At 51.9% G+C, this 12,497-nt stretch overlaps 6 protein-coding genes across 6 annotated transcripts; 4 read left to right on the forward strand and 2 right to left on the reverse strand.

Annotated features, from left to right (window-relative positions):
* Positions 1–359: 359 nt before the first annotated feature.
* Positions 360–2,049, forward strand: PHACADRAFT_254954 (uncharacterized protein). Its single transcript, XM_007395025.1, has 2 exons — positions 360–1,240; positions 1,292–2,049. The coding sequence occupies exons 1-2, from the start codon at positions 443–445 to the stop codon at positions 1,889–1,891; spliced, it is 1,398 nt and encodes a 465-aa protein (XP_007395087.1). The 5' UTR covers positions 360–442; the 3' UTR covers positions 1,892–2,049.
* A 230-nt stretch (positions 2,050–2,279) lies between these two features.
* On the reverse strand, positions 2,280–2,736 carry PHACADRAFT_93058 (uncharacterized protein; the record flags this gene model as incomplete). The annotated part of the gene is made up of 2 exons (XM_007395026.1): positions 2,280–2,450; positions 2,506–2,736. The coding sequence occupies 2 exons, from the start codon at positions 2,734–2,736 to the stop codon at positions 2,280–2,282; spliced, it is 402 nt and encodes a 133-aa protein (XP_007395088.1).
* Positions 2,737–2,811: 75 nt separating this feature from the next.
* On the forward strand, positions 2,812–3,679 carry PHACADRAFT_254958 (uncharacterized protein). The gene is made up of 3 exons (XM_007395027.1): positions 2,812–2,884; positions 2,935–3,577; positions 3,627–3,679. Exon 2 carries the CDS (start codon positions 2,958–2,960, stop codon positions 3,471–3,473), a length of 516 nt encoding a protein of 171 aa, XP_007395089.1. The 5' UTR covers positions 2,812–2,884; positions 2,935–2,957; the 3' UTR covers positions 3,474–3,577; positions 3,627–3,679.
* Positions 3,680–5,073: 1,394 nt separating this feature from the next.
* Positions 5,074–7,198, forward strand: PHACADRAFT_208375 (uncharacterized protein). Its single transcript, XM_007395028.1, has 11 exons — positions 5,074–5,462; positions 5,518–5,545; positions 5,602–5,699; positions 5,749–5,779; positions 5,829–5,943; positions 5,997–6,022; positions 6,087–6,267; positions 6,326–6,471; positions 6,526–6,644; positions 6,703–6,747; positions 6,809–7,198. Exons 1-11 carry the CDS (start codon positions 5,196–5,198, stop codon positions 6,998–7,000), a joined length of 1,248 nt encoding a protein of 415 aa, XP_007395090.1. The 5' UTR covers positions 5,074–5,195; the 3' UTR covers positions 7,001–7,198.
* Positions 7,199–9,252: 2,054 nt separating this feature from the next.
* Positions 9,253–10,019, reverse strand: PHACADRAFT_183743 (uncharacterized protein; the record flags this gene model as incomplete). Its single annotated transcript, XM_007395029.1, has 1 exon — positions 9,253–10,019. Exon 1 carries the CDS (start codon positions 9,784–9,786, stop codon positions 9,253–9,255), a length of 534 nt encoding a protein of 177 aa, XP_007395091.1. The 5' UTR covers positions 9,787–10,019.
* A 225-nt stretch (positions 10,020–10,244) lies between these two features.
* Positions 10,245–12,347, forward strand: PHACADRAFT_254960 (uncharacterized protein; the record flags this gene model as incomplete). The annotated part of the gene is made up of 7 exons (XM_007395030.1): positions 10,245–10,271; positions 10,315–10,872; positions 10,929–11,058; positions 11,105–11,236; positions 11,284–11,639; positions 11,702–11,766; positions 11,834–12,347. 7 exons carry the CDS (start codon positions 10,245–10,247, stop codon positions 12,189–12,191), a joined length of 1,626 nt encoding a protein of 541 aa, XP_007395092.1. The 3' UTR covers positions 12,192–12,347.
* Between the last annotated feature and the right edge of the window lie 150 nt (positions 12,348–12,497).

The following is a 12,497-nucleotide window of genomic DNA, read 5'->3' on the forward strand; positions in this document are numbered from 1 at the left end:
TGTGTTATTTGAACACGTATACTAAGGAACATTGCGAAAGCATGGGACAGGAACAGAACGGAGCGGGCAAAGAAGTAATTCAGAAATAACTTCCAAAGCCGTCCAGATACTGTCGACGTCCGAGATCGGGCCTTGGAGGCCGTCCCCGTTACCCTTACCACCAACCACCACCTCTGCTTCCACAGTGTCTCCAACTCCGGTTTTGCTCTTCTGGGGAAGTTATATCGCGCACGACTCTCTAGGCTATCCTTCTAATCATCACCCTTCTGCACCCGAATGAGCCCAAGCTGTGTTAGCGCGAATATACATCAGTATCACTCAGCAACGACCGTGAACGTTCAGCTCCCAGGAACAGCTTCATACGCGTCGGCGGCATGCGTATGCATACCGATATAAAGCCATCATACCGAGTAAACGACCCCACAGCAACCCCTGACCAGTCATGACCATGAACAAAACTTCCATCATATCCGAGTCCAGCTCCTCGTCCTCGACAACTCCCCATGGCTTCAGAACGCAGCTTGGACACATTCTTCCGAAACACGCACTCTTCCAGGTTTATCTGCACGTTGACCAGCTTTCGAATGTCCCGCTCGTAGGCGGCGAATTCGGCTTGCGCTGGAAATTCAGGAATGTCCAGTCCGGATCTGGCCTTCTAAGCAAGATGAAAGGGCGTTCGTCGCCCGCACTCGTGAATAACAAGCGCGACAAGGGGAAAGGGAAGATGGAGCCACTGATCCAGGTCACCCCAGAGACTCCTTTCCGCGATGGCTTCGAATTCCGCGAGCCTGCATACGACGGCGTACGCTCATCTTTCGAGGACGACGAAGACCACGGCCACCAGAGCATGCAGTCGAACAGCTCCTCCGTATACGGCCAGCATCTCACGGCATCTCCTCCCGGCACTCCTATGACTTCCTCTGTGACACCAAAGCCTGGGCGGCTCGAAAAGCCCGAAGCGAGGGGCATGACGCCCTGGGCAATGCTTCAAAGCTACAATGTGCGCTGGGACCATAGAGTCACAGTTGTCGTCCAGATGGACGTACACCGCGAGACTGCCGATCTCCTTCCTTGCGAGCTCAAAATGGTCGTCATGCAGCGTGTCGTACACGGCGATCTGAACGCGCCACATCAGCCTCGCCTTGGTGCAGTCTATATCAACCTTGCCGAATACGCCGACGCTGGTCCGGTCACCCGTCGGTATCTCCTGCGCGAGAGTAAGACGAATGCGACGCTGAAGGTTTGTGCAAGCCCTTCTATGGATCATTTGCCGTCTTGACGTCCTCTGTAGTTGACGATAGAGGTTGAGCACATTGGCGGCGAGCAACACTACATTCCGCCACCATTGCGCAAGGGCGAGATCATGGCTTCGGTCACAGGACTCCTCTCCAATAATAACCTCTATCAGACGAAGTTCGCCCGCGACCTCGACATGTACACCCATGATGAGAACGATGACAGCTTGAGCATATACCAGCAGCCGTTCTCCACCAAGGAAGGCGCTGTAGACTTCGACCGCCTCGCCTCATCGAAGGGCCTCCGTACCACGGAGAACCTTATCGACGCCATCTTCAACCCAGCACCTACCGCCAACGAGCATTTATCACCGTTCACGTATTACGACCCCGATAAGGCGCGCGAGGCCGAGAAGGCCGCCTGGGCGGCTGAACGGCAAAGCACACATAGCAGTCTCGATAGCGGACTCACGGACGGTAGTAGCAGCCACTCCGCCTCAGCCTACACCACAAACAGTGACTCAACCGGCGCTGGATCGGAGGCACAGCCGAAGCACTGGTGGCAGAAGATGCGCAACCGCCCTAGCACACCGATGAGCAAGACTTTCCGCCCCTCTACACCACAAACCACCGAATTCGCCAGGATACCCTCGTAAGGACGCTGTTTCACGCCCCTGAACCTCACGCCGTTCGTTTCTTCTTCGTACCTCTGTCGTTTGCTTCGCATATATGCACTCGCTTTCGGTTCCGTCCTTCATTTTGAACACGCTTTCGCGCATATACGTATTTTCTATCGTTATTGACTCAGTATTTTCCGCATATAGCTCACGCCACCAGTTCTGCGTGAAGTGTAAAGTAGTCAGGCATTACCCGGACCTGCATAATATATGATCGCGTCTATTCAGCTTCGTAGATTGCGCAGCGAGGAGAGCGAAGATGATAGGATGTTGGGGTAAGTACAGGACAAGCGTGTACGCGTGTACGATCTGTCACAGGCGGAGCTTCCTTTGAACAACAAATGACAACGGGAAAACGAACCTCCGACTACAACGCCACTGTCTCTACTGCTGGCGATGCCGGAGTGTTGGCTGCCGCAGGAATGTCCACAACTCCTTGCGCAATTTGCCTCTCCCGAAGCATGACTCGTATCCGCATGCCCTCCCATCCCAAGAGCTCCGGCTTTGTCTTCATGACATATTTGTCAATGCCGCCATGCTTTATCAAGCATTCTCAGTGCACAGCCATCCACTTATGCCACAAGTATGCGTACCTTCTTGATAGTCTTCAACGCTCGCGCAGTGACCTTCACCCGGATGTAATCCTGGAGGGTCTCGGAGAACAGCCGCTGGTTGTGCACGTTCGGGAGCCATGTCCGCCGCGTCTTTTTCTTCGAGAACGGGACGTTGTTGCCTGACTGTCGTGTCTTGCCTCCGAAGAGGCCGAGCTGAGCCCGCTTGAAGGGCGCGCTGATTGCCTCACAGAGGCGGAGGGTGGGGAACATGGTGGCGGCAAGCAAGCCTAAGACGGGCGCCTCCTGAGGCGGTGTCACTTGTCTACTGCCTTCACCGTTGACCGCGACGGGCTTGCTTAGTCTTGCATGCTACGTGCGAGAATTCATAGGATTATACCGAGATACTCTCGCTCTATAAGTAAACAACCCTCAGCCTGCACATGTTTCCTGTCTGACCGGGACACGTAGATTACTTTCGAGAGAGTCGTGAGATGACCGCAAATCGCGATTCATTGCCCTACCGCATTTCGACCTCCGAGCTGCCCGCAGAGTCATTCCGCACTATCCCACATCCTCTGAACCCCGAATGCATTCGACAGTCGTTTTCACTGGGCGACGCCTGCGGGCTTACTAAGCTCGGGGTGCACGTCTGTCGCGTTGCACCGCACACCCAGAGCTCCGTCCTACATTGGCACAGTAATGAGGACGAATGGATCTACATTCTCGAAGCCGGAGGCTCTGGTGCAACGGTCATCATACAAGCTGGAGACGATGCGGCGCTCAAAGAGGAGAAGGCCCAGAAGGGAGACTTTTTCGCTTTCCCGGCGGGCAAACGCATCTCGCATGCGCTGCGGGCGGGCGACCAGGAACTCGTGTACCTCTGCTCAGGGAGTCGCTTGGAGATGGACGTTTGCACCTACCCATCTGTGGGCAAGAGTCTCGTCATTGACCGGACGAAGGGAGGCAGCAACTGGTTCGTGAACGAATCAGCGAAGGAACGTTGGTAGAACAAGGGTGCGATTCACTCGCTATGGGGTTTGCTTGACGTCTGCATCTTCATTGAAATATATTCTGCTTCTCGGAATCTGATTTTGTATCATCACCACGGAAGGTATGTTTCCCATCCAGATGAAGTATGCGTAATCTCACGTACTTCTTAGACAACGTATATGTTGAAAATGTAAAACTATTGTTGCTATATATGAGTCATCGCTTGAGCACCTGTCTGAGGGCTGTTCAGCTTCATACCTGGCCCAGACTGTGGCCTCAGCCGGCGAAAGGCACGCACGGTCCTATGGCGACACTCGAGATATGACCTAGCGAGCTCAGATGCCATGTACAACACCATGTGCGCAATGTGCGCTACATCATCCCCCACTTCCCAGCCGAAGCTTCTGTACAAATCAATCGCATGGCGACTAGTCTTCCGTGAATGGTCCAATGATGCTCGCTCTCATTTGTTTTGAAAACACGTATCAGTAAGTGAAGCTTCAATGCGAGCCCTTTTGCAGGATTGCGCCTTCAGATAGTGTGATGGAGCATGTCCATACCAATCTCGGCGGTTATACTGGGCGAGGTACGTAGTCGACATACCTCAGCTAGGGTCACCTTTAACATGAGTCATGTCAATCGTAGATGTTCACGAAGAACGCGCAAGTCTGGTCTCGTGCTGTCTAGAACCTCCTACGCTGCACACGCGCACGACCGCTGGCTTGTATGTGCTACAGCTGAACCCATCAGGGGCGATGCCAGCCTACTTCGTCGTGTGTGACATCGGTTCGCTCAACCGGCGAAGGTCTCAATTCATCAACGGGCATGGCTTCCTTGAGCAGTGCCATTCTGTTTACGGCATCGGCAGGAACCCAGTTGGCACCGCAGCCATGCCGGTGACTTTTGCTACCACAAACTGACAACGAGTTGTTGATATCGCGATTACCTCTCTTGTATCGATGTAACAAGACAAAGCATCTGCAGCTGCCAAAGTTAATCTTCTGCATTTTGTACGGTGCGACCTCGTCTACCCCAGCGGTCGGGCCAAACTCTGACATATAGCTGTGCCACCATTGGATAGCGAATCAGATTATAAAGCGCTCTCTTCATTCTTTGTTCACGCTGCGAAGATCAAATCACGTCTTCGTTAGATGACACAACGAGTATCATGTTGCTAGGTATTCATCGCTTTTGTTCGTACTCTCATCTAGTGTTGTCCTGATGCAAACCTTCTTCCCGCGGTGCGCATACCTATCTTTCTTAGCAGAGGCTACCGAAATATTGACTCTGTAGACGCGAAGTAGCTCCCAGATCTGGAGTAGTCGGCCTATCCCCGTCTAGCTCTACTCCGGTTCGATCCTCTTTGTTTGCGGTGAACGTTCATATCGACCATGTGTAGCATCTATCAATCGCGATAGAAGCCCTAGACACTCTCCTGCACTGGGCCCTTGGCTAGCTCAATTCCGCAATTCATGATAAAATCGATTACTACCAACAGTGAACCTGGATTGGCGGGAGCTGCGCTTAACTGTGAACAGTCTGTGCACCATGGAGACGACCAGATGGTGTGTCCCTGCAGATGCGCCACAATCTTACACTGCACTGATAGGCTGAATTATAGCTACCTTGTGTGCCAAGTCGAACGTGTTTCTTCGGCTTGTTAGATCTGCTCGTAGTGTATTTAACCCCAAGCCGGACCGCGTTGAAATCCTCAACTGGTCTGCTACTCCAAAGCCCTGATGTTCGCGTCGACCTTCACTGCCCTCCTCCTCGTATTGACTGTGACGGCATGGCCATCGCATGTCGTCGTTGACAAGCTCCCTATCTCGCTATCTTTAGCTCACCACCTTAATGTCAGCGGCCCCTTCGAGAACATCGCAGATACGGACAGAGCCCGAGCAAAGTCATTCAAGTCATGGACAAATACACGTTCCGTCAATCACACTTCAAAGCGAGACGTCTGGCCCGTTCCTCTGGCCAACACCGCTGTGTCATACACCGTTAATGTAAACGATGCTCTTATTTCTCAATTCCACTATAAGGTTGACATGCTGGTTACAGGTCAGCATTGGCACTCCTTCAACCAACTGTGAGCAGGCTATTCGTGTGGAGAGAATATCGGCCTGCTGACATGTGCTTCTGCAGACACCTTGCTCGTCGACACGGGTAGCTCACTGACATGGGTCGGAGCAGGCAAACCTTACAATCGTACCAGCTCTTCTCAAGCCACAAATGACTCGCTGGTTCGTGCTACGTGTATGTCGTAATGGATCGCACTGAATGTCACAACAGGAGCTAGTATATGGCTCCGGAATATTTACAGGTGCGCTCTCCGTACCTTTATATACCACGAGATCTCAACCTCCGTATAGGACAAGGCTTCCTCGACACAATTACTCTAGGGAACCTAACTGTCCTGCAACAGTTCATCGGAGTGACGAATTTGTCGAATTCTGGTCTGCCAACTGGCCTCGACGGTATCTTGGGGTACGTAGCAGTATGGGAAGTAATGATCGTTCATTCTCATCCGTGCTATGTAGTCTCGGGCCAACCGACCTCAATGAAGGTGAACACACGCCAACGCTAACTGAACCTGAATCCGGAAGACTGACATAAACGAAATAAATCAGGGATCTCACTCACCAACTTCAGCGCCACATTTCCCACTGTCACTGACAATGCCTTCAAGCAGAGCCTCCTAGACTCCGACGAGGTTGGGATGTTATTCGAGCCAACAACGTCAGACAGCTCTGGAATGCTGGCATTTGGCGGCGTTAATTCCAGCGCGTTGAATGGCTCGATTACTACTGTGTACGCAGCCTGCACTTAATTCTCAGCCACCATTCACATCTGACACCACCCACGTTAGTCCCATCACATCGACCATGCCCTCAACATTCTATATCGGTATAAACCAGTCCATTACCTATGGCAACTCGAGCCCGAGTACCTCTATCCTTGGCCCCACGGCGGGAATTATGGATGCCGGAACCACACTCATCCTGATTGCCACTGGTAATTGTAATCTTCGTCCCGACCTCACATCCGCTGACTATGGACTTCATCTAGATGCCTATCAGAGCTATCAAGAGGCAACAAACGCTACCCTTGATGCTGACACGGGGCTTCTCAAACTGCCTGCTACTCAGGCCGACAGCCTGCAGAGTCTCTTCTTCCACATTGGCGGGGTAAAGTTTGACCCTATGATCTATTGTACACCTCGCGTACTGATCATAATCTGTCTAGATGTCGTTCGAATTCACTAAGAATGCGCAAATCTGGCCCACCAGTGTGAGCGACAGACTCTCTGCACTAGTGTTCAAAATTCCCGCTGATATCCTCGTTCCTTTAGCTCAACTGTGCGATTGGCGGCGATAATAGCTCCGTGTATCTCATCGTTAACGACATTGGTACCTTGTCGGGTGAGGGCCTGGATTTCATCAACGGATATGCCTTCATGCAGCGATTCTACACCGTTTATAACTCGCAGAACTCGACCTTCGGGATTGCGACCACGTCATATACCACAGCAGATACAAATTGATATATCCATTCTGCCGAGGATACGCTAGAAGCTATGCCTTTATCCGGGTCACCAGATTCCGGGTATCATATACCCTTTTGTAGGATCAATACAGCATTTGTATCCATGACCTCCCCGTAACACGATGTTGATATATACGCTGTAGTAACGCATCCGTATCACAGACAATTTATTAACGTACTACCGTTGCTGATCAAGGGTTAGGGTTCTGAAAGCGGAAAGCAAGAGCTAACACGTACAAACAGCCCTTCAGCCATCCGCCACAGTGCTGACTCGTGCGCCGGCTTGAATAGAGGCCTTAGAAACTACATGTTGAGATCGTGAGACTTTGTGCGATGGATACTTACTATCTACTTTTGTGGATGACAGATGAAAAGCTGAGAAGCGGTACGGCCCATGCAAACACCGTCACGGTCAGGCAACAGACATAGGCACCGATCGGAATCCCCTAGCAACTAACCGTTTCACACGAACGCAAACATTCAAGCTGTGAGCCCTGCATAATAATGATATCGGTAATAATCACTCGTATATCAGAGATTCGAGCTACCTAGTTTCCATCTTTCTTGACACAGCCCCTACGGAACGTAGTTACAAGCTGTGGGGTGCCATGTGATCTTTTGACATTAAGCAAGTAGAGTACTCTCGCTCAACAATCAGAAGTTGCCTTCAGTTGGAGCAGGATGTAATTTTTTCGTCCAGTTGAGGGATCTCCGAAATCAGAATGTTCAAGGTGCCATAGTTGAAGGGTGTCAGCACACTCAGCGGGCCTTCATCTTCGGCTTCACATGAAGTATCGTAGGTGAAGGGAGAGAAAAACGGACATTCTAATCAGGCTCATAATTTTCGGAAATATCACGAGCCCATCGGATTATATGACTGGCACGCTGGTCTATGACAAGCCTGGTACTTCTTGTACAACGTGTCGAACTTGAAGCTACACGAGTCACAGTAGGCGAGATACGCAAACTGGATCGTGGGTCTACAAGAGATTGATGAGAACATAATCTCTCGTCTCTATCAGGATGGGAAACAGCATTCCACGATTTGACGTTTCAACCATAAGATCCAGTCGCAACTTCAGGAGCTGGCCTACTAACTGTGCGGACATGCCAGCTTACGGCATGCCTTGGCGCGGCGTACTGTCAGCCGCCCCCTAATCGGCCAAGCCCAGCACTCGGCCAACCGTGTATTCTGGGCTCAACAGCATTGTTGTAGCATAATATGGGGCCTCAAATATGTCAATAGTTTCATTTCTATATGATTTTATAATTTTATCAAGATTAGTAGAGGGGGACTCGAGCTATGCGTGGATTACTGCACCGAAACAGCCGGGATGCCTAAATTTGGTACTAGCGCGCCAGACCTTCCCCTCTCATTGACAACCATTCTTTCCACCCCGTCACCGTCTCCACCCTGTACAGCTGCCTCCATCGTCAACATTAGGGTATGTACTACTACCTCCCAACTTTTTGCAGTCTAATTCTGCGCCTAAGGTTCTCTGGGCACAGCTAGAATAGCAAGGTCACGGCTTGGGCGGTTCTGGAGATGTCTAAGGAAAAGGATATCACTACTTGCAACAAAAGGTTGGGGGCGCAGGGAACACATGGTATGGCTTCTTTATATATTACAATTTGCTTCTCTTGCGCTCTCTTAATTTTATCATTTTATTGTTGCGTGCCAAAGGCACATCTCTGCTGACCTGCTATTTTCATGCCTGCATAGAACTGTGCCATAGAAACAGAGCAGACAACTTTCCCAACATGTATTTACACCCAGAACACACACCTACCTATATTCAATGTAATACATACATTTTATTCCTAATCTGTGCTGTGCAACGACTGTGGAAGGCCGGATGGCGACCTGTGTACTCTCGGCGGCTCGGCCAAAATTAAGCGCCCTGCTTGAGCACTGCGTGCGCCTGGCCGGCCGAGATCTATGCCAAGCGCTGTTTCTGCAATATTTTCACCAAAATATTCATAGTGTCTATAGCAGCAAGGAAAAAATTTACCGCTTGGTAAAATAATAGTTTATGTCTATTCCAGTGGATCTGAGGTGTGGCATTTTCTTTATCTTTGTGCATTTACGAGTATGGAGCAGAATGCCGTAGCCTGGCCGACTTCGGGGCACGTGCCAGTACGACAATTGAAGACATCGCGTACGTCTCTTCTTGCGAACGATTCTGCTTCTTCTTGAGATCAACATGATACTCTTCAAAGCGCGGCAAGAACGTAAGTAGCAGTTGAGGATCAAGCTGAGAAATCCGGGTCAGCGCAAATTCCGAGCGTATGGTACGCTCTACTCACTTGGAACGGGTCTGCGTTCCACGATATCCCGGGTATCGTCTGCATAACATCCTTGCAAGCCTGCAATAGGTATGGGCTCTTAATGATGACCTGGAAGGTCGGTTCCGACTCGTCTTGATGACGGGGGAGAGTCCGAACGACGACGAAGCAGAACGTTTGCCAGGGGTCGTTGCCGGCGGCGGTGGCGGCTCCGACTGGTACGGTCTCCAGGGTGACCTTATCGCCCATGTTCTTGTACTTCCATGTTTTCGACCACCTGCTGTAGTAGTGGTCGACTCGTTTGACCTTCAGGTTCGGCGGCGGCGGCGGAGCGGCGGGCGACAACAGCGCCGTCGTCGACACGTTACGCTCCGTGGTGGCGTCCTGGACGGATGCCACAGTGCCTGTCTCTGTCTCGGTATCGGCAGGCATGTCGCCTTTCTCAAACATCGACTGCGGGGCTGTGTTAGCTCTCTTGGTACTAAGAAAACGGCGCATGGTGTGCGTGTCTTTGGCACGTAAGCGGGCAGAAAGCAGCCTGTCCTTGGTCTTCTTGGCTGCCTTCACCTCTTTAATAAGGGGGACGTGGCCCCGTAGACCACGGTGCTGCGGACATAATAGTCATATCATCGCTTCCGTGCCAGCGTCAGTCAAGGGATGACCGGGATTACCAATGAGGATGCCATTGTCGTCTCGTGCGTGCCTCGCACACCAAAGAAGCGGGATGCTGTGAGACCCTTGATTAGTATCATCATTGCATTGAGCTTTGGCCCTGTGCAAACCTAATACGCTCTGCCACGACCACGACTCATTGAACCCAATTTCTATGGCCAATCAGAGAATCGACTGACCATGCACCGTACTCAGAAAAGCATGTGGAACTCAATGTCTCGGCTGGAGAGGAATGCTTGTAGTTTTACATAGCCACAATCTGCGATACATGGTGGTTCAGAATTATGTCGGATTCAGTTGATGCAGCACCCGTGCGACTTGAGTGCATCAAGCGGATCAGTGCCTCGGCGATAGCCGAAATTACTAAATGAGTACCTCCACAAGGACTATCGTACGACCATCTCGAGCATTCAACGGTTGACCTCGCACGGCGAGATCACCTTCGAGCTCCTCCACTCCATCCTCGTTCCACGCACTATCCTCGTTACCACGTGCGCTGTCACCGGCGAACCGCGAGCGGTCAAGCTCGTGAACTCGACGAGGGTCAGAACAGACGCGGGACGTAGCTACTACGACCTCCTCTGCGAGAGTATCGACATCGACGATGAGCCGGCAGTCGACGACCAATGGGCGGCTCCTACCAGTGGACACTCTGCCGACGCTGAGCTCCGCAAGGCGGGTGGTGGATGCTCGTTCGGGCGGGTCGAAAACAGGATCATAATACCGCAGTTCAAGGGCACTCTGAAGATCAACCAGCTGAACTGCTACCCCATCAAATATCATCCTAACGAGTCTGAACTGCGAAGATCGCTCATTGCTCGCGGTCGCAAGTGGATCTCTTATCGCGGTATTCACCATGTTTTCTACAAGGGCATGGCTTCGGCCTGCACTTCAAGACCTTACAAATATAACGTAAGTCCACTAGCATATGATCATGGGCAGATGTTGACTTGGTGCATTATATGCAGGTAAACTCCCGTATAATGATCGACCGTGCCAACTTCCGGCGTCATAACCCGAACTATGAACTGCCCCAGATCAAGCGCCAGGTCGAAGGAGACGATAGTGGTTGGGGCTCGCCGCCACCTTTAGATCCGAGTACGTTCTCTCGCTGGTAAATGTTGTTCGCGCTCACACCTTACAGATCGCAATGTTCGGACGCTCAGCGTGCAGACTCATGCACCGCAGGACGAGCCCGATGAGGAGCCCACAGATGAGGAGCTCATGCTGGCCTCTCCGGTTCTCCACGGATTCAGTCTGACCGACAAGACCTGGCGTAAGTTCTCATCCTAATCTCGTGTTCGATGTCTCACCAGCGCATAGTCGAGTTCAACGTCCAGAAGATCGCGGAGATCGAGTGGAACGACGAGGCTTTCGAGAAGTTGGTGCTGCCGGCTGGTCGCAAGACTCTTATGCGTTCACTCGTGGAAGCCCACAAAGCGGACCTAGGCTTTGATGACTTCGTCAAGGGTAAGGGTCACGGGCTGGTTATTAATCTGTTCGGCCCGCCTGGCGTCGGGAAGACCCTCTCTGCCGAGGCGACTTCTGAGCACGTCAGGAGCCCGCTGTACGTTATCGGTGGAGGCGACCTCGGCACGACTGCGGGAGAACTGGACACCGCACTGCAGAAAGTGTTCGACATTGCCACCCATTGGAAAGCCATCGTTCTGATCGACGAGGTGAGTAATGCAGCGGTTCAAGTGACTCTCCAAATTAGGGCACCTTCTGATATGTGCCCCAGGCGGATGTCTTCCTTGAGCAACGTTCGCTGCATGACCTCGAGCGGAATGCCATGGTTGCCGTATTGTGCGTATGGTCTTCGCGTCCGCTCCACCGCCACCGTTTGCTAATCCATTTCCGTGCATGTGGTCAGCCTGCGGCATCTCGAGTACTATCGCGGCATCCTCTTCCTGACGACGAACCGCGTCAGGACATTCGACGAGGCGTTCCTGTCGCGCATCCACATCGCGCTGCACTTCCGCGAGCTCTCGCACGAAGCTAAGATGCAGGTCTGGAGCTCATTCCTGCAAAAGGTCGGCACCGACATGCCCCAGGAGCAGCTCGAGAGGCTCGCCGAACGGGATATCAATGGAAGACAGATCAAGAACGCCACCAGGACCGCGAATTCCCTTGCGGCGGGCCGAGGAGAGAAGCTTCACTATGGCCACCTGGCCGAGACCCTTGATGCAATGGACGACTTCACGAGCGAATTCAAGTCGATGGCTGCATGATGGAGAAATGCGACGATGACCGAAAGGCTAGGTAGTGACTGAGCTCAATATTTGGCTCGATTTCTGCAACGACCTACATGTATTTCAACTTGTACTTTAGATTGGTTGTACCACTAGATGATATTTAGTGTTGTATGTGACTGATTTACCTGCTCTGGGTGGCTTACGGCAAGTGCTTTGGAAGCTGGAAGTTGGCCGGGCGGCCGGAGTTCTTCCTGTGTTAGACTTTCACCATGGCGAACGTGCGATGCGCTTCTTAACATCGACCACCACGACCTCGACCTCCAGCTGACCTCTAGATGCTTC

Source organism: Phanerochaete carnosa (genome assembly GCF_000300595.1).
Source record: "Phanerochaete carnosa HHB-10118-sp unplaced genomic scaffold PHACAscaffold_4, whole genome shotgun sequence".
In the NCBI taxonomy this organism is placed as follows: Eukaryota; Fungi; Basidiomycota; class Agaricomycetes; order Polyporales; family Phanerochaetaceae; genus Phanerochaete; species Phanerochaete carnosa.